This window comes from Engraulis encrasicolus, chromosome 12, assembly GCF_034702125.1.
Source record: "Engraulis encrasicolus isolate BLACKSEA-1 chromosome 12, IST_EnEncr_1.0, whole genome shotgun sequence".
Taxonomy (NCBI): Eukaryota; Metazoa; Chordata; class Actinopteri; order Clupeiformes; family Engraulidae; genus Engraulis; species Engraulis encrasicolus.
Window position 1 is genome coordinate 38,902,495 of NC_085868.1, and position 20,366 is coordinate 38,922,860.

Genomic DNA, 20,366 nt, shown 5'->3' on the forward strand with positions numbered 1-20,366 from the left:
ACAGTCAACCTAATGACATGACGTTAACCATATTATATATTTTTTCTTTCTTAAATTCATTCAATGATGCTGACAGAGTTTTATGCGGCAATATTACACAAGCAACATTGTAAATGTGATTGCAATTTAAAAAAGGGCTTGATATAAATGGAACAAAACATGTTCAAAGTCCAATGAAGTGTTGGCCTGCTAGATAAGGTCAGATAAGCTTTATAAACTGGGATTCTGGATTGTCTGACTTGACCTACACTTACAGGCTTGGCTGTGCCTAAAATCATCTGAAAGGGCTCCAACAGGGCCCCACCAATTCTGGGGCTTTCCCTCTCCCTGGGCCCAGGACAACTGACCAGTTTGACCCCCACTGTCGGCAAACCTGCTCACGATCATACATGAAACTAATATGCATGAACCGGAGGCTTTAAAGAAGTCTTGCTTCCGTCTTCGAATTCTAAGTAGGCCTACAGTATGATTGGGAAAATTACACATTTCATGGATCTTCTCCATGTCCGCCATTTGAGTTTCCAGTAGGCCTATTAGTCAGGGCCGCTGACAGCTTTGGCTGGGCCCAGGACAAAGACATCTGAAAGGGCCCCAAACCCAATACATACAATGTAATGAGGATCCAATTTTTGGCCCCCTCTCTCCTTGGGCCCAGGACAAGACACCCATTTGTCCTCCCCTGTCGGCTTCCTTGCCTACAGTAGTAGGCTAATTACATTTTAGCAGCACAATCTACTGTGCTTTGGTCATACTGGCAAATATTAGTTCATCTCTTCAAAGACAGTCTATCACATTTGGGAATGAGCAGTTGCATGACCTACTTATGTGTCCTCCTGCATACTACTGTACCTTTAACGCTGACACAAACAACAGAACATTTATTTTGATAGGAGTCTACCGGAAGTATCTAATATGACTTGTTGTAGCGGTGCACGCACCTATTCTTGCTCGGAACTTGTACATGCTTCTAATTGAATGTGAGGAGGACGATTTCTTCAGAAGAAAGCCTGAAGTGAAATAGAAATGTTGCGAAAATGAGGACTCTTTTATTTACACACATTTGGAAGTGCACATCGAAGTATGTCGTGCCGAAATCATGCATTAGATCTGTTGCCAGTCGACACTGTTCCAGCGCTCCGTCCATTGAGGGAAAATGGTTGAAACCTGCAGGGTTTGACACAGGACTGACAGTTTACAACAGTCTCACGAAAAGGAAAGAGCCACTCATACTTGCAGAAGAAGGAGTTGCCAAATGGTTCGTAATTTCAAACACAGCCTTCATACATTCGTGAATAATGAAACGTGCCAGTAGCCTACCTGTCTTTTCAATGCATGCGTCTTTTGTTTTGAAGGTACAGCTGCGGACCCACAGTATACGACCATGCACATCTGGGACACGCATGGTAAACACTCGACCTTGAATCATGCACAGCAACATGTATGCCACAGTTACTGTACTGTAGTAAATGAGTAATAAGTAATGTGTTATTTTACCTCTAACATCACATTTCACATAACATTAATGCATGGTGTTCAACGTAGCCTATCTACACTTTCAAAAAATACCCACTGGAATACCAGGGTAGCCTTCTGTACAGAATTGTGATCAGCTGTATGCCTATAAAGTGTCTCTCTCTCCCCCTCTCTCTCTGCCGATCATTTGCACAAGCACTCCAAAACACACACACACACACACACACACACACACACACACACACACACACACACACACACACACACACACACACACACACACACACACACACACACACACCTACCTCCCTTTGCTCTGTTAACAAATGTCTTTGTTCTTTCTGTCCATAGTTCCTATGTCAGATTTGACATTGTGCAAAGAACTCTTTCAAAGGTGTTTGGGATAAATGTCATCCATGTCATGGTCATCACAGATATTGATGATAAAATCATAAGGAGAAGTCTGGAGGTATGTCTTTCATTTCAATGCGATAAGTTATGCCCCCTCAGTGGATGGTGGAATACATGTCTTGTCTGGTATAAGGGTGGGAGACGTGACGCCTTGTTTTTTCGTAACATTGGTTAAAAACCTACAAAACTGTTATTTTCTTTTAAAAAACAAATGTCAATGAAAGAAGATGTTTTACATTATGTTTCATATTAGTCTTAGATGAGAAGAAACATTTTTGTTAAGATTTATGTAAAGGTTTATACAGTATATCACGAAAGTGAATACACCCCTCACAGTTTTTCAGATTTGTGAGTATATCTTCTCATAGGAAAGCATCACAGAAATGTCACTTTGACACAATGATTAGTGACCTTTTAACAACATATTTAACCGCTTAAATTTCTTGTTCACTCAGAAAAAAACAAAATACAGCCATTAATGTTTGAACATGTACTCACAAAAGTGAGTACACCCCAGATTAAAATCCGGTAGAGAAGGGGCTATGTTGGCTCGAAACGTCTCGAAATGAAACGAAATGAAAAGGGATGACAAGGGAGGTTATCAGTGTGCGTTTCAATCTTTCTTTGCATTGAACTTTTAAATTTTGAGTCTGCATCTGGCTTAAATAGATTGGTGTGAGATTTGAATGCAATCCTATGGAGAATATCATGATATGCTTCAGTAGTCACAGTGCATGTTGACATGCATGTTTCTTTTAGGTGTATTTCAGATTGCCAATGTTGACAGCATTCATGCATCCCCAAACCATGTCAGTCCCACTGCCATGCTTGGATAGTGAGAGGATACACCTTTTTTGTAAAACTCACTTGTTTACCACCACACATGCTTGACACCATCTAAAGCAAATTTGTTTATATTGGTCTCAAGAGAGATGAACAGACCAAGGATATGGATCACTGGAACCATGTTGTGTGATCTGAAGAGACCAAGATAAACAAATTTGCCTTAGATGGTGTCAAGCATGTGTGGTGGTAAACAAGTGAGTTTTACAAAAAAGGTGCATCCTCTCACTAGCCAAGCATGGTAGTGGGACTGACATGGTTTGGGGATGCATGAATGCTGTCAACATTGGCAATCTGAAATACACCTAAAAGAAATATGCATGTCAACATGCACTGTGACTACTGAAGCAGATCATGATATTCTCCATAGGATTGCATTCAAATCTCACACCAATCTATTTAAGCCAGATGCAGACTCAACATTTAAAAGTTCAATGCAAAGAAAGGTTGAAACGCACACTGATGACCTCCCTTGTCATCCCTTTTCATTTTGAGACGATTCGAGCCAACATAGCCCCTTCTCTACCGGATTTTAATCTGGGGTGTACTCACTTTTGTGAGTACATGTTCAAACATTAATGGCTGTATTTTGTTTTTTTCTGAGTGAACAAGAAATTTAAGCGGTTAAATATGTTGCTAAAAGGTCACTAATCATTGTGTCAAAGTTACATTTCTGTAATGCTTTCCTATGAAAAGATATACTCAAAAATCTGCAAAACTGTGAGGAGTGTATTCACTTTCGTGATATACTGTATGTCAAATATCCTGCGGTGTGACTGTAACATTAATGAAACAATATATAATAATATATATATAAATTAACCAACAACATTTTGAGTAATGTACGAAGCATTTGGCATGATTGCATAAATCTTAACTTTAGATTAAGATATGTGAATGTGGAAAAGACTCAAGACAGTAATATTAACTACAAGTTCAATTTCGTAACACAAATTGCGTCCTGTGGGGTGACATGTATGTCAATGTTTGTGAATGGGCAGCTGCAAGGCCAACTGCAAGGGTCTTAAAGACTGGCTCCTAACCAGTCAGTACCTCAGTTATTGGAGAGTGCTGTGGAAGTTTAAGGTGACTCTTAACCTCTTAATATGTCTTCATATTGCAATCTTTCTGTCACGCAATGCTTAGGTTCATTTTATGGTGTCCTGTGGTGTGACTGGTCTTATAGGAGGAAAAAAAAGTTTTTTTATTAATGAAAACACATATTAAGATTAAACACAATATCATTATCAAGTTAGCATGAGCTCAGATGTCAGTCATAATACAAAAGGATTAAAATGGCCATAATGCAGTGAATTCCCTGTGGTGTGACTCCGTTTTCCTGCGGTGTGACATGCCTATGCTATGTATTGATGCAGGACACATTTTCCCAAAAATGGCAAAAATAAGGTGAAATTCCACAGACCACTAAGTGCTTAATTTTTTTCTATTTTTTTCCAATTTTTATCCATCATTTTTTTCAGGAATTTGAAAAACTTTTTTTTTTTTTTGTGTTACGCCCTTAAACGTCAACCACCCATAAACCAACCCATTGGAAACCATCTCATTTCTCGTTAAATGCTGCGAACAAGTGAAGTATGAGGGGCTTGCCTTTACCAGGGCAGGATATTTCAACAGAATAGAAAGCTGTAATTGTAATTATATACAGTACAATGAGATACAAAGCCTCCCTTCAAGGTACAAATAACAAAGTACCGTACATTTGCAGCTTATAAGCCGCTACTTTTTTTTTGCTTTGAACCCGTCCCATGAGGTCGCTAATTTATAGAAATTTACATGAGACAAGCACAAGGTCAATAGAGTTAGCTAAAGTTGTGTAAATATCACATCTTATAATGTGGAGGTCTGCGGCTTATATGAGGGTAATTATCTTACTTTGGCTAGGTGCGGCTTATATGCAAAAAATGTTAACAAGTGTATGTTAACCTGTTAGCTAATGTGGTGACTTGAAGATGTTTGTAGTGCTGTATGTCACCCACTAATTGTGTTGTTTTTATTAACCTTAACCCACTTCATGTGTTGGTTGTAGGCACAGGTGTCGCCCACTGTTTTGGCCAGGATGTATGAAGAGGACTTCAAAGAGGATATGCTAGCCTTGAAGGTGAATCCTCACTTGGCCATTCCCTTCTCAATTGTATGTTTATTTCACCGGTCCTACAATTTGCTTAGGTCATTTGTCTGCACTGTACAGTAGTAGCATACCATGTCTTCACACAAGTGAAGAACTTTGAATGCCTCTCTCTTTCTCATTATAGTAGCACATACATGTACTCTGTATACATTCCATGAAGTTTTAAGAATTTGTTGAATTTGGAGTTCTGGAAATGGAAAATATAATGTTTTTAGTGCTGTGTTGGCAGGTTATTCCTCCAGTGGTGTATATGCGTGTGACGGAGAACGTTGCTCCTATCGTGACTTTCATTGAGCGCATCATAAAAAATGGACATGCCTATGCAACAGCAAGCGGTGAGTCCTCTGCATTATATGTCTGGTTTTGTGGCGTGTCTGTGGCCTACATATTGTGATAATATGATCATATTACATCATTATTACACGTCCCAGTGTTTCCCTTAGACCAGCACTGTGTGGTGCTACAGGCAAAAAAGTCAGGCCAGTGCAATGTGCTCTATGTGTATACCCCTTGACATACCATATACACTAAATGTGTTGATAAATGGGGGGGGGTTGGGCTGGCGCTAGGTCGCCATCTCTGATTGCTCTTGTGTACTATTGCAGCCTGTTAAAGAAGTGAATGTGTCATCTTGTTGTTACCTGCAAACTGACAAGTTTTTCTTGCTGTTTTCTGGACACAGGAGATGTTTACTTTGATGTGAGGTCTGTAGGCCACCGCTATGGCAAATTGATGAGCTTGGGAGAGCCTGTTGGAGAATCTGGTATGTACCGTACAGCATTGATTCTGTTTTTGTTTTTTGCCGCTAGTGGGACATGACAGCATCCATTGGAAGTAGAAATTATAGGGTTTTATAGAATTAATTAATTTCAGTAGAGTCAAAAAACCCAAGTTTTGATCCACTAGGGTACAGTGGTTCTTAACCTTTTTTCTTGAAGCACCCCCTAAACTCTGCCCAAGACAAGCCGTGCACCCCCAAACCAAACGTCTATACGTGTATACACACCAAAAAATGATTTAAGTAAATAATTACAATGATTCTTGCTTTAGACATTAATCACTTCTTTAATGACTTTACATTAGGTCCAAAACATGTTTTAATTTGTTTTTGATTTGGCCTAATTATGAGGTTTAGAATCAGAATTTTGGTCACAACCTCAACACAAACAAAATTCCGTGCACCCCCAGAAATCTCTGGCGCACCCCCAGGGGGTGCCCGCACCCCAGGTTAAGAACCACTAAACTAGGGTACAGTAGACCTCTTTTTAGAGCTTGATAATGCTTCATGTTTAATGACGCTTCATCATCATAAGATGTTGTTTTGTTTCGCCCTAACTCCAAGGAAACAGGAGCTGCTGTATAGCTCTTAATCACTTGAGGTTAGCACCACTACCAAATAAAATCCCATCGTGTACTTAGCTTAGCTCGTTTGACTAGCATGATCTGAATGAATGAGCTAGTCCAACAACACAGCAGTTATGGATTTTTATACAGTATGTGTCTTTGAAGAGATTCTCATAGTCAAATGAGTTTAATATAAGACAACTGGAGTCCTTAGAAATGTGTCATCTCTAACGTGCAAGTTCAAAATACTCCCCATTGCCTACAAGTAAACTCTTTTTCACTTCATCTTCACGTGAATTGGCAGAGGACACAGAGAAGAGGGACGTGCGGGACTTTGCCCTGTGGAAGGCAGCCAAGCCACAGGAGCCCTTCTGGGAGTCGCCATGGGGACCAGGGAGGCCGGGGTGGCACATCGAGTGTTCCACGGTTGCCAGGTAAGGCGTCCGTCACTTGAAAGCAAAGGGTTAGCAAAGTGTGTAAAAAAAAATCTCCAAAATCTCCAAATTCTAAGTGTCCATTTTGAATTGCCAGTCATTGACCTCTGGCTGCAAAACCTACTCTGGTCAGGCCAGTAAATAAAGTCAAGTAGTTTATTTTCTTAGTAAATATTCATGGAAAAAAATTGTGAATGCACACTACAGTGTGCATTTTGGAAATTAAATGTTAAAATTATCATACTGGACCTTTAAAATTGACCAGCCCTTGGGCGCCCTCTAGTGCCTTGGGGATGTTTGGTAAGTTACTGTCCTTGCCGTTTACAGTACAGGGCAAGGCAAGCATATTTGAACATCAGAGTTCAAAGTGCTGAGGAGGCTGTTCAGTGTGCTTATTCTATACTCAGTTTAGTCATCGCAGATGTAATTAGTAATTCAATATTGCAGTATCATGGGAAAAATTTGCACCCGTTACATCACAATAGTATGATACGGTATTCATACTTCTATGTGTTTGCCTCAGCTCTGTGTTTGGGAGTCAGCTCGATATCCACTCAGGGGGGATTGATCTGGCCTTCCCTCACCATGAGAACGAGATCGCCCAGTGTGAGGCCCATCACCAGTGCCAACAGTGGGGAAACTACTTCCTACATTCAGGTACTGTACATATGTTCGTATTAAAGGGATCCTAATGCAACATTTTGTAGTGAGTCCTTGTCATATTTCTTAATGCGCTTAAATTAGTTATTAATTTGAGTGAAGACTACCCTCACACCTGGCCATATCTTTTGACTACTGTGCATGTAAATGTAAATATAATAATCACGCTATTTAATCCATTTGTTATTTAGGTCATCTGCATTTAAAAGGAAGTGCAGAGAAGATGTCAAAGTCCCTAAAGAATTTTATTACTATTAAGGTAAGAAACATATTTTGCATTGCAATGAAACCAGAAAAGAATACTTACATTCTTTGATACCAAATGTTATTTCCACTCTTACCTTAGAGATAACGTTTAGCGAGAAGGTCCCTGTTGTGGAATAGTGAGTGACCGACAGAGAGATGCAGTTTTCATCTTTCTGAAGGGAGCTATTTCATGACAGTGACCATCTCGCCAAATGTTATCCCGCTCATTACATGGCTATCAATGTTCACCATAATTACGAAAACATATTGCTTTAATGAATAGTTTAATTATTGGTGAAATAAAATTACTTCTGCAACATAATATAGTTCGTAAAACAGTTTTTTCGTAAAACTGTTGTGCCATCTAGGTTTTCATGTTCTTTCATTTCTTTTGAAACCTACTGTAAGGCAATTTGCAAAGGATTATTGAAAAGTCCAAGCATGTATTTATTCTGAGCACAAAACACATGCAATGTGCATCTAACAGAACTAATTTTGATTCACTATTATTACAGGATTTCCTGCAGTCTTATAATGCCAATGAATTTCGTCTGTTCTGCCTCTTAACAAAGTACAGATCAGGTAAGTTTAACAGTTGCTCATGATCTTCAGTTCTGACAGCTGAAGTGTTATGCCCTAGGCACTTGGACATTGCAATATTTTTGACATCACAGTCCGTACATGAACATCATTAAATTGAAGGCTCTGATTTGCACCTCTAATATTATTTTTAATCATTTAAGAAATGTCCACCACGCCCACATAGGGTGACGAGTTTCTTTAACCCATTTTAGCCTAAGCCTTTTTTGGGAAAGGGTGCCCTATGCCTATTAAATCCTAAATATTTCAGCCTCCGAAGCACATACTAAAAACATGAAATAGGTTGCGGAGAGAGAGAGGGTCCGAGGCACTCTGAAGTACAGTTTAAAAGTCCTTTATTGATACATGGACAATAGCCGACGCGTTTCGGTCGCGTGCGACCTTCTTCAGGGCTAATCATTTTTTCATACTACTACCCCACAGACGCAACTCATCTTTGCTCTTTTTTACAATGAAATAAGTTGCATTTAAAGGCTAGGACCCTCATGGTGCATTAGAATGTGTTCATTCAGCTCTTACATACCCACATTTTTCATTTAGAGTAGAGTAGAGTAGAGTAGAGTAGAGTAGAGTATCGTTTATTGATCCCAGAGGGAAATTAAGGTGCCAAGTAGCATACACACATAAATAAAGACATTACCCACAAGACATAATACACATATTTACACATAAAATAATCATATACAGCGCCGCCAGTTAGTATTGGCACCCCTTAATTTTATTTACAAATTGTGCAATATATCCAGAAATAAATGGAAATATACACAACTTTTACAATCAGGATCTTTTAATTGAACATTATAAGATATTTGGAATTGCCAAGTATTTATTTCCAAGTGCATTTTGTAATTTCAAGCAAAAACATTTAAAAGGGCATGTCCAGGAATATTGGCACCCCTCCTTCAAGGGTTAATTGCACACTATTAGACAGCAATGGCAGCCTCTGAAGGTTTTGGTTTTCATCAATGACTGTGTTCTTTCATTTTTACATCCAATCCACTGTGCATGTGGTTGTGTTCTTTGGGTTTTTGTCTTTCTGGAGTGCACATGATGTTCAACTCAAACCAAGTGTTCTTGCCATGGTTACACATTTTACTGTAAATGATGATACCTGTCATGTCATGATGCCTGTCATGATACCTGTGATACGGTCAAATCCTCCAATACCTGATGCAACAATGGGGTGACATAATATTATGGAACGGACACCATGCTTGCTTTTTGGTAGGGTGTCCTTTTCCTTAAAGACTTTCTTGCAGAGTATGCAAACATGCTGTTTGTGTGAGTCACTGAAAAACTGTGCTATTGCTTCATCTGACCTTAAAACATTCTTAAAAGGGCTGTGCTAGGCCTGTATTTTTTCATACAGCCGTCAGGTGTTCCCTGTTATGACTTTTATTAAGCAATGTGGTCTGCCTTGCTCTCCAACCAAAAGGCACTACTTTGTGTAGTGTTTAACACGGGGTGCTTATTGAAAAAAACTACCCAGAACAGTTCAAAGTTGACCGTCAGGTCTGTAGATGTTAGTCCCTGTGTTTTTTCATTATTTGCACCGACTTCCAAAGACTTTTATCATAATATCTTCCTCTACCCCCCACATCCAAGGATGTTCTTTACAGCTCCATGTTTGGCAGATTTCTGAATAACACAACACAATGTTGAAAATGGTTTACCAAGGTCTTTTGAGATGACCTTTTATTATTTGAAGGTCTTGTTTTTGTAAATAATAGTATTTGTGGTGTCCTCAGGCAGCTCCTCTGTCTTCAGATTGGTGAAAGACACACAAGATTTAACAGGTGGCTATTTAAACACAAATATCATAATTCCTTGCCTAATTCATGTTCTATGGGCAAAAGCAATTAGTCAAAGGTGATTCAACATTTGCGATTTACCATAATTGAGTCAAATTAGGTTTCCAAAATGGTATCCAGTAAAGGGTGCCAATACCAGTGATCCCGGGAACTTTACCATCTTCAATTATTTCCCTCTCATAATTTAGTATTTAATGCTGTTGATATTTTTTATATTTAGTTTCAACCACAAGCTATCTATAGAAAAATCATGGTTGACCATATTATTTGTTTTCTGGAGATATGTCCCATAATGTACTTAAACTTCAAGGGTGCCAATAGTACCTGGCGGCACTGTATAGCTTACTGTTGCATACATTTTGCCAAGGCATCTCTCTCTAACACACACACACACACACACACACACACACACACACACACACACACACACACACACACACACACACACACACACACACACACACACACACACACACACACACACACACACAACACACACCAAATATAAAGTGTAAAAGTCCACAGTGTTAACATGTGCCTTAGCCAAGTGGCACATAGAAGCCAAGACCAAGTGTTCATAAAGTGTCCAGGAGTGTCCATAGTCTCTCTGCCTAGTACAATGTCCATAGTATTCCTTGGAAAAAGGATGGGGGGGGGGGGGGGGGGGTGTCGCCCCCTGTGTCACACACACACACTCTCTCTCACTCACACACACACACACACACACACACACACACACACACACACACACACACACACACCAAAAAATAAAGTGTACATAGTGTCACCTGTGCTGGGTGGCCAAGACAAAGTTACCATCAAAGTGTCCAGGAGTATCAGTAGTCCAAGGGGTTACACACGTCAACTGTGTCTCTCCACACACACACACACACACACACACACACACACACACACACACACACACACACACACACACACACACACACACACACACACACACACACACACACACACACACACACACAAACAGCTGTGCATTCCAATGAAAGAGGAGTCATAGGGTAAAGAGTCCAGGTAGATAAGTGTGCAGGAGAGGGATCTGTTATGCAGTCCAGTCCCCTATGACGATCTCTCTTTGTGTGTCCTTCTGTGCAATGTTGAATAGCTGGATGGCCCTGAGTACAATCAAAGGACTTCCGCAGCCTGTCTGTCTTGCAGGAGATGACGCGCAGTCTGTGGCTGAACAGGCTTCTCTGGTTGTCGAAGACTGGGTACAGGGGGTGCTTGTAGTTGTCCAGGATAGAGTCTAATCTGCTAAGTGTCCTCTTGTCAGCTGTGGTTGTGAGGGCGTCCAGTTCTGTGCCTACCACAGACCCTGCTTTCCTCACCAGCCTGTCAAGCCGTCCAGCATCTCTCTTCCTAATGCTGCCACCCCAGCATGCCACAGCATAGGAGAGCACACTGGCCATGGCAGACTGGTAGAACATCTGCAGGAGTCTGTTGCACACATTGAAAGATCTCAGCTTTCTCAGAAAGTAGAGTCTGCTCTGTCCTTTCTTGTACAGTGCGTGTGAGTTAGCAGACCAGTCCAGTTTAGAGTCCAGGTGAACACCCAGGTACTTGTATGTGGAGACTGTCTCCACAGTCTCCCCCTCAATGGAGACAGGCACCAGGGGTGGGGTGGTTCGCCTGAAGTCGATCACCATTTCTTTGGTTTTGGTGGTGTTCAGCCGCAACTGGTTGGTTCTGCACCATTTCACAAAGTTCTCCACCAGTCCCCTGTACTCCCCCTCCTGCCCATCTTTGATGCATCCAACAATGGCTGTGTCATCCGAGAACTTTTGCATGTGGCAGGTCTTCGTGTTGTAGTTGAAGTCAGTGGTGTACAGGGTGAACAGCACGGGGGAAAGCACCGTTCCTTGTGGAGCTCCAGTGCTGCTGATTACAGTCTCTGATGTGAGGTCGCCTAGTCTGACAAACTGGGGCCTTCCTGTGAGGTAGTCTGTGATCCAGTTCACCAGCCCCGTCTCCACTCCCATCTGCAGTAGTTTGTTTCTCAACAGGAGTGGCTGTATTGTGTTGAAGGCGCTGGAGAAATCAAAGAACATGATTCTAACAGCACTGCTTCCTTTGTCCAGGTGAGAATGCACTCTGTGCAGCAGATACAGAATAGCATCCTCAACTCCCACCTTCTCCTGGTAGGCAAATTGTAGTGGGTCTAGGGCGTGGTGAACTTGGGGTTTCAGTATGTTGAGCAGCAGTGCACGCTCGAATGTCTTCATTATATGTGATGTGAGGGCTACCGGTCTGTAGTCATTCAGTTCTTTGGGGTGTGGCTTTTTGGGGACAGGTATGAGGCATGAGGTTTTCCACTGTGTGGGCACCTTACCCGCTTGCAGACTCTTATTGAAAATGTGTTGCAGTGGCTCAGCTAGCTCTTCTGCACAGATCTTGAGGAGTCTGGCACTGACCCCATCAGGTCCGTTGGCCTTCGGCTTAAGCCTTCTCAGTGCGCTCCTGACTTGTCCTGTCGTAATGGTGGGGGGTGGCTGCTCCGTTTGCAGTGGGGGGGGGGAGGGGAGAGGTTCCATCTGTGTCGGTGTGTCAGTGCAGGTTACTTCAGAGGAGGTGGTAGAAGGAGGAGGGAAGTCCAGTGTGAAAGCAGAGGGGAGAGGGGGGATGGGAGAGGTGCAGGGGACTTCAGAGGAGGGAGGAGGAGGAGGGAGGTCCAGTGTGAGTGCTGGGGGGAGAGGGGGGATGGAAGAGTTGCAGGGGACTTCAGTGGACGTAGGAGGAGGAGGAGGAGGAGGGAGGTCCAGTGTGAGTGCTGGGGGCTGAGGGGGGATGGGTGAGGTGTGGGCTGCACAGACCAAAGGTGGTGAGGTGTCTTCAGTGGTGGGAGAGTGGGGAGGGGGGCACCGCGTGGTGGGAGTTGTGCCGCTAGCCGTGCAGTCTTCGGATGGGCAATTAAATCTGTTGTAGAACAGATTAAGCTCATCCGCTCTGTCTTTATTGCCCTCAGCCCCTCCACTCTTGGCTCCAGAACCGGTCATCGCTCTGATGCCCTGCCATAACTGCCTTGGGTTGCTTTCCATCTTCCTCTCCACCTTCCTCCCATACGCCTCCTTAGCAGCCCTCAACTCTCTCTTCAGCTCCCTCTGAGTACTCCTCAGCTCCTCAGCGTTGCCCTCCTTGAAGGCCTTCTTCTTGTGTTTCAGGAGTTCTCTCACCCTCCTAGTCACCCAGGGTTTATTGTTGGGGAAGCAGCGCACAGTCTTGGTTGGGACTGCGACATCCATACAAAAATTGAGGTAGTCGGCTGTGCAATCAGTGATCTCCTCCAAGTTCTCACTGTCCTGCAGTACACTCCAGTGTGTGGACTGAAAGCAGTCTCTCAGCGCCTCTTCTGCCTCTGGAGTCCACACTCTGACAGTGCGTGTTGTGATGGGGAGCCTCTGTACACTTGGTTTGTAAACGGGCTGTAGCTGTATTATGTTGTGGTCAGAGGAGCCCAGTGGGGGAAGGGGGGAAGCGTTGTATGCGTCCCTCACGTTTGTGTATAGTAGATCAATTGTCCTGTTTTTTCTTGTAGCGCAGTCCACATGCTGATAAAAGTTTGTCAGTGTGTTGTTGAGAGTGACATGGTTGAAGTCGCCCGAAATTGCAAAAAAGGCGTCAGTGTGCTGTGTTTGCAGCCTGGCAACAGTAGCGTGGATGATGTCGCACGCTGTGTCTGGGAGAGCCCGCGGCGGAATGTAGACGCAGATCACAATGGCGTGCGTGAATTCCCTAGGCAAATAATAGGGACGCAAACTCACAGCAACCAGTTCCAGATCCTTGCTGCAAAACGTCTCTTTCACAGTGACATGTCCTCGGTTACAATATCTCTCGTTGATGTAGACCAACAGTCCCCCACCCCTCTTCTTTCCCGCGAGTTTTGTATCTTGGTCCAGTCTTACCATACTGAAGCCGGGCAGTTCAACTTCAGCGTTCGTCACGTTGTTATTCAGCCATGTTTCGGTCAAACAGATCAAGCTGGCTTCACGGTACTCCCTCTGATCCTTAACCAGAGCAGCCAGCCTGTCCGATTTATTGGCTAGAGAGTTCACATTTTTCATAAAAAACCCCCTCAAATCTCAAGAGCCTGAATGCAGCGTATATGTGTTTCCAGGCTAAAATGGGTTAATGCATTTTCACAGCATGTACCCATGTCCTATCTTGTATATCTAGGCAATGCACCAATAAAGTATCACTGTCCGTGTATCCTTGTTTTGTGAAACACTCAACCCTCTATGGGTTGTGTGATGCAACATCATGATGGATCACACAAACATCGAAACAACCCAAATCCACACCACAATAGTTTCACAAGAGCAAAATCCACCTAATAAGTGTGTCACCTTAGTCACAGCGGATACCGTGGAATGAGAACAAGAGAGAGTACTGAATGCACAAAAGATAACCAAATACAATGGAGGAATTTCTGGGAAGACAGGCTCTAAGGCGGTGTTTATACATACCCGGGTATTTTGATATGAGCAGACCTTCCCCCTCGGTTGTGCCTTTCGTTAATAAACAAACAGAGGTTTTCCCTCTATAAACGAAGCTTCAAAAAAACTCCGGTAAAAGTGGAGATTTTTTTTTAACTCCGGTTAGCGTTTGTATATAGACAGCGATAAACGGAGACTTGAATGGCACTCTCCTTACCGTGCACAGGCTTGACGTATTTATGACAGCTCTCAGCAGAATAGGCTATTTATGCGTATTTGCCTTTGATGTGAACGAAAATATTTTGCTAAGCGTAGAGAATAAAAATGTTTGTTTATCAGAATACCCATGTATGTATAAACAGCACCTAAGTTAGACAACCAGAAGTTAAATCAAGTGGTGTACTTACTTATTTGTTACTACACATGTCAAATGCATCAATTAAATGTGCCTTATTTTGTTGAGCTTTGTATGCTGTTGGCTCAGGTAATTGGCTTGGCTCAGCGGCTTTTTTGTCTGTTATCAGCAGAGTTCAGCAAAGTTTGAAGAGGTCCAGATAACATTTCATGACCTGAGCAGACATGCTAAAAGTATGACCCGAGCAGACAGGCTACAAGTTAGACCCGGGCCCGGGACAAAGCCATTTGAAAGGGCCCCCGATCCAATACATTCAATAGCCCTGGGCATGAGACAACAACAGATCCCTTTGCCTGAAACAGCTGAAACAGATCCCTTTCAGCTTCCCCGGGTGTAATTTTCTATTTGTCACTACAAATGTCAAATACATCAATTACTGTAAATATGATTTATTTTGTTTAGCTTTGTAGCGATTAGCTCAGGTAATTGTCTTGGCTCATTGGCTTTTTTGTCTGTTATCAGCAGAGTTCAACGAAGTTTGAAGAGGTTCAAATAAACTTTTATGACCCAAGCAGACATGCTAAAAGTATGACCCGAGCAGACAAGCTAAAAGCTAGACAACCTGTAGTTAACTTCAGGTGTACTTATGTATTTGTTACTACAAATGTCAAATATATCAATTAAATGTGCCTTATTTTGTTGAGCTGTATGCTGTTGGGTTGGGTAATTGGCTTGTCTCATTGCCTTTTTTGTCCGTTATCAGAAAAGTTCAGCAAAGTTTGAAAAGGTTCAGATAAACTTTTATGACCTGACCATCCTGTGTGTGTGTGTGTGTGTGTGTGTGTGTGTGTGTGTGTGTGTGTGTGTGTGTGTGTGTGTGCGTGTGCGTGTCTGTGTCTGTTATTCAGGTATAGAGTACAGTGACAGGAGTATGAATGAAGCGCGGACCACACTGGCCACAATCAGGTCTTTTACCCATGATGCCCAGGCCTACATAAAGGGACAGTTACAGTGCCAACCTGTTGATGAGACGGTGCTGTGGCAGAGGTAGGTTTATTGTAAGTTAGACGCGGATGGAATCTTCGTTTGGAATGCCGACGGTGTATAAGGGATAACGCTGTAGGAATCATGCGCATGAGGCTTATGGAATATTAAATAATCACACCATTGGCATTCCAAACAAAAATTCTTGGCACGTCCAACTTAAACGTTAAAACGTGTTAGAAGACAGCATCTGTCTTGCTCACTAGATGCTGGTGCAGTTGACATGCTTCCTACAACTTAGGAAATTATCAGTAATATGTTAAAATACCCTCCCCTTATGGTAAAAGAGGGATAACGGTCTTCGAGGTCGACCGGTTCCACTAAGTTAATGGCTTGGCGGAGACAACTCCTTTTCCGTGCTGCATACGTCCCCAGAGTTCTAAGACCCCGCCTCACCATTAACTTTGTGGAACCGGTCACCTCATCGGCTGTTATCATTGACATACGTAAATTCAGCAAAAATACTTTTAAGTTATTTTAAAAGCGGATCTCTGTTTTGAGATCACACAACAGTAGTTGCCAGATATTAATGCTGTTTATTTCCCTAAAGGCTGGCCTCTACCCAAAGTGCTGTGCGGGCAGCGTTGGCTGATGACTTTGACACTCCCAGAGCAGTGGATGCCATCATGACCCTCATCCACCAGTGCAACTGCCAGCTTCAAACTAGCACCAAGGTAAAACCTCCCAGAAAAGCCCCACTTTCATTTTCCTATGCAACTTACTTGCATTTATCATGTGATATGACTCATAGAGTGGGACTGAAAGGAAAATTCTATATGATGAAACTACAAACCTGAGCAGCAACCAGGTTTGGAAAACAAAGAAAAGTTCTTACATTTAGGCTCAACATGAATAATTTATATACTGTAGATTAGTATTATAGAGGGGCTCCAGGGGGTCATAAAGGCAGCAGAGAACATTCTCTGCTCTCCTCTTCCCTATTTATTGCTTCAAAGAATAAGGAATGCCTAATTTTGTTGTTCTTGTTACAATGGCAAATAAAAAAATATATTCTTTATTTTCTAAATGTAGGATAAAATTGTCCATATGCATACATTGCACAGTGTGTGGTGTCATTGCTCATGCGGTGTGGGCCAGAGGTTTAAAACCCTGTACTGTCTCTTGCTAGACTACAGGAGAGTCCAGGAGTCCGGCTGTGTTTGGGGCTGTGCTGGGCTACATCCGGGACATGATGGAGGTGTTTGGGGTCGACCTTCTGGACAGAAAGGTAGGAGTCTGGACTGTATGATAATGTCGTCTGACAATGGGTGTGCATGTATCTGTTTTGATATTCTGAATGTCCAGTGGTGTTGTTGTCTCCATGTCTGTCTTGTATGTTATGCCTTCATGTTGGCTTTGACAAGTTGTGAGTTGTGATGGTGGCGAAAACGAATTTCCCCTTGGGGACAGTAAAATCTATCTATCTATCTATCTATCTATCTATCTATCTATCTATCTATCTATCTATCTATCTATCTATCTATCTATCTATCTATCTATCTATCTATCTATCTATCTATCTATCTATCTATCTATCTATCTATCCGTAGTTTCCATGATCACAAAAAACTCTCTTAATGTTTTAAATCTATCATTTCATATCCTTTACATATACCAAGGCAAGGAAATTTACTAGGTGGCAGCATTGGGAAAAGTGATGGGGAATTTGATGGGATTTGGAAGTGTGTATTTCAGGAAACAGACATTTTTAGTATACCTGTAATTGCTCAATTTGTTTATTAGTAGCTTGACCCTATTTAATTTGTAACCTGGTCCAAACAACTCATTTTGTTGGTAGTAGCCCTGACTCTTATTTGAGGAAATATAATATAATATAATATAATATAATATAATATAATATAATATAATATAATATAATATAATATAATCAGGGCCCCAAATTAACATTTTTTGTCACCAGCCAAAATGGCTTGTTGTAGATGTTAATAATACTAGCCAAACACACACACACTAATGGGTCAAAGGGGCTAGTAAGTTGGTGATTTCAACCAGCCAACCTGGAATTTCACTAGCATTTGGCCAATTGGCTGGTGTTAATTTAGAGCCCTGAATATAATATAATATAATATAATATAATATAATATAATATAATATAATATAATATAATATAATTCTTATTCTAATCCTACAGGACTCGGGTGGCATAGATAGTTCCGGAGTGCTGCAGAATGTGGTGGAGCAGTTGGTGAACTTCCGAAGCGAAGTGCGGAACTTTGCCCTCGAGGTGGACCAGTCTGCCTCTAGTGGCCAGGGCGGGAAGAAGCGGCTACACACAGACAGACAACCGCTGCTGAAAGCCTGTGACACCTTGCGGAAGGATCTGGCACCGTTAGGTATCAATGTCAAGGTGAGTGGGTGTTTTCGGCCACCTTGCGTGGAACCACCATCAGATCATGGACAGTGTGTGTGTTTTGTCCTATGGGATATGTGGTTGAAATATTTGAAATGCATTTTAAAATATCGATTTACATACCGTATTCAGATTTGTATCAACTGCTGGCATTCCGGGATTGTCTCACAGCGAGTTTATTTGAACAGCATTTTTTCATCATGGTGTAGATTCTGAGACAGGCATGCCACGGGCACCGTGCAAATTACGTCATCCTACCTAGTGCCTCTTTAAAAAGAACGAAAAAACCAAGCAGCTCAGAAATTCAATTTGCAGCCAATCATTTCCAAAGATTTCTGTCTGTTTGCACAAGCAAGTTACCATCTCATCCTATGTTATTTGAATCTTTTGCAAATTCCAGTGTGGAAATCGCATAAATGTTAATCTTTGCTGTGTAACATTGGACTGAATTCTGTGGTCTAATTTCAGGACAGAGGCCGCACCTCTACGTGGGAAATCGAACTGTCAAGAAGAGACAAGGACTAGAGGAGCTGTATGTTCACTATGAACTTTCCTATAATGGATCTCATATCATATTGTGGTGTCAGTCAGTCAATCAGAAAACTCTTGGCAGCACAAAAACAGGGTTCAATAAAGGGTAGGAGCAGTTTGCAACCAGGCAACTTCTACCAACTTTTGGATTGCTGGCCAAATGTGAAGACAATTGAAAAGCGGAACAAAAAAAATCATGCATATATTCCATTTTATGAATAGAGTATATGCATAGAGTGGCCTCTTTTTCCTGCTTACGAATTTAAAAAGCATCAAAGTTCTTTGTCAGTGACGTCTGTATAGTGGTGTGATAGCACTTTACTGTTGTACAAAATATTGTGTAAATTAAAAATAATTCACATGCATGCATGCATTTCCCCTAATGGAGTATTTTTTGTGTGAATAAAAGTGACCAAGTGAATCTATTATAAAGAACACACTTCTGTCCTTTCTTCTGCCTACCACCTTTCTATCTTTCAATCATCACCCACCTCCACCTGGATATTCCTCACTCCTGAAATGCTGAATAAGACAACAGAAAATTGTTTTGCCTATTGTGTTTATAGAAGCCATTTCTACTCAATATATTTGTTAACGTTTTGATATTGTTTTTCTTTCCTTGAATGTCAGGGTAGAGGGTACAGAACACCAGGAAATTCACTATTAGCAGAGTCTTTTGTTTTGAAAGGCATGTAGCAACCCAATGTAAGTAGGCTGCCGGATGTGAGTGCCCGGATATCCGCCCGAGTATTTACGTCTATTTTACCTCAGCTACTCGCGTTCGGTCGTGTATTTACGACAGTTTAACCTCAGCTACTTGATTTCGGTCCGATTTGAGTCTGACTGAAGATGGAAGGGACATAGGTGCCGTGCGTAAAGAGCCCACCGCACATCGCCGTTTCGGCGACACCAGAAAGTTTTCCACAAGGCTATAGTCTAAAATAGACACTCGTTTCGGAAGGCATTAAAGTCACGAGTTTACCCAGTTTAAATGTAGCTAGCACCCGGGAAGTTTCTGAGTTTTACTCCTTACATTAGTGAAACATAATATCAGGATATCCAACAAGTTAAAAGAATATCTGGGCATAACATTTAAAAGTGTCAGTGCAGAATTAAACTGGGCGCTGAATATAAATATTGGAGCCATTCTCCCTCCGTGTCTAGATACAGTCAGAGGCGCGCGCGCACGCTCTTATTTCTGTATTATATGAAAATATCCTAAAACGGTCACAACATCAGAGGACCTTCGTGGTGGAGGATACTTGCGGCGGGGGCCGAGACCGAGTTGTTACGGGACACTCTTAGTAGGCCTATTATTGAAGGGACAGACCATGCTCGATACTTTACCCGGTCTAAATGTATCACTCGAAAAGTTATGCCGCATAGGCCTATTGTGCAGATTGATGCCAAGAACACGTGAAACTAGGCACATTGGAGACTAGAGCCTATAATTTAGACATAGCCTATTCATTTGATTGTGCTACGTAAACTTAAAAGTGTCAGTACAGAATCAAGCGGGACGCTGAAATATTGGAGCCAGTAACTTCGTGTCCGGTGGATATTGTGCAGACGTGTGCGCACGCACAACTAATTTCTCTCCCATATCTTTGCTAATCAAGCCTCCGATCTGAAAAAAAGACACG

General features: G+C 41.9%; 1 protein-coding gene across 1 annotated transcript; it reads left to right on the forward strand.

Moving 5' to 3' along the window:
• Positions 1–931: 931 nt before the first annotated feature.
• cars2 (cysteinyl-tRNA synthetase 2, mitochondrial) lies at positions 932–19,148 on the forward strand. The gene is made up of 15 exons (XM_063212153.1): positions 932–1,255; positions 1,353–1,403; positions 1,825–1,942; positions 4,775–4,846; positions 5,106–5,211; positions 5,559–5,639; positions 6,525–6,654; positions 7,178–7,311; positions 7,506–7,573; positions 8,076–8,142; positions 15,686–15,824; positions 16,372–16,495; positions 16,951–17,049; positions 17,974–18,189; positions 18,661–19,148. Exons 1-15 carry the CDS (start codon positions 1,035–1,037, stop codon positions 18,715–18,717), a joined length of 1,683 nt encoding a protein of 560 aa, XP_063068223.1. The 5' UTR covers positions 932–1,034; the 3' UTR covers positions 18,718–19,148.
• The last annotated feature ends 1,218 nt before the right edge of the window (positions 19,149–20,366 follow it).

Bases quoted from the DNA above. Each gene is read 5' to 3' on its own strand.
- cars2 (XM_063212153.1), top strand. From the start codon at position 1,035: ATGAGGACTCTTTTATTTACACACATTTGGAAGTGCACATCGAAGTAT. The intron at 7,312-7,505 runs GTACTGTACATA...TTTGTTATTTAG, and splicing joins AAACTACTTCCTACATTCAG to GTCATCTGCATTTAAAAGGA. The intron at 15,825-16,371 runs GTAGGTTTATTG...ATTTCCCTAAAG, and splicing joins GAGACGGTGCTGTGGCAGAG to GCTGGCCTCTACCCAAAGTG.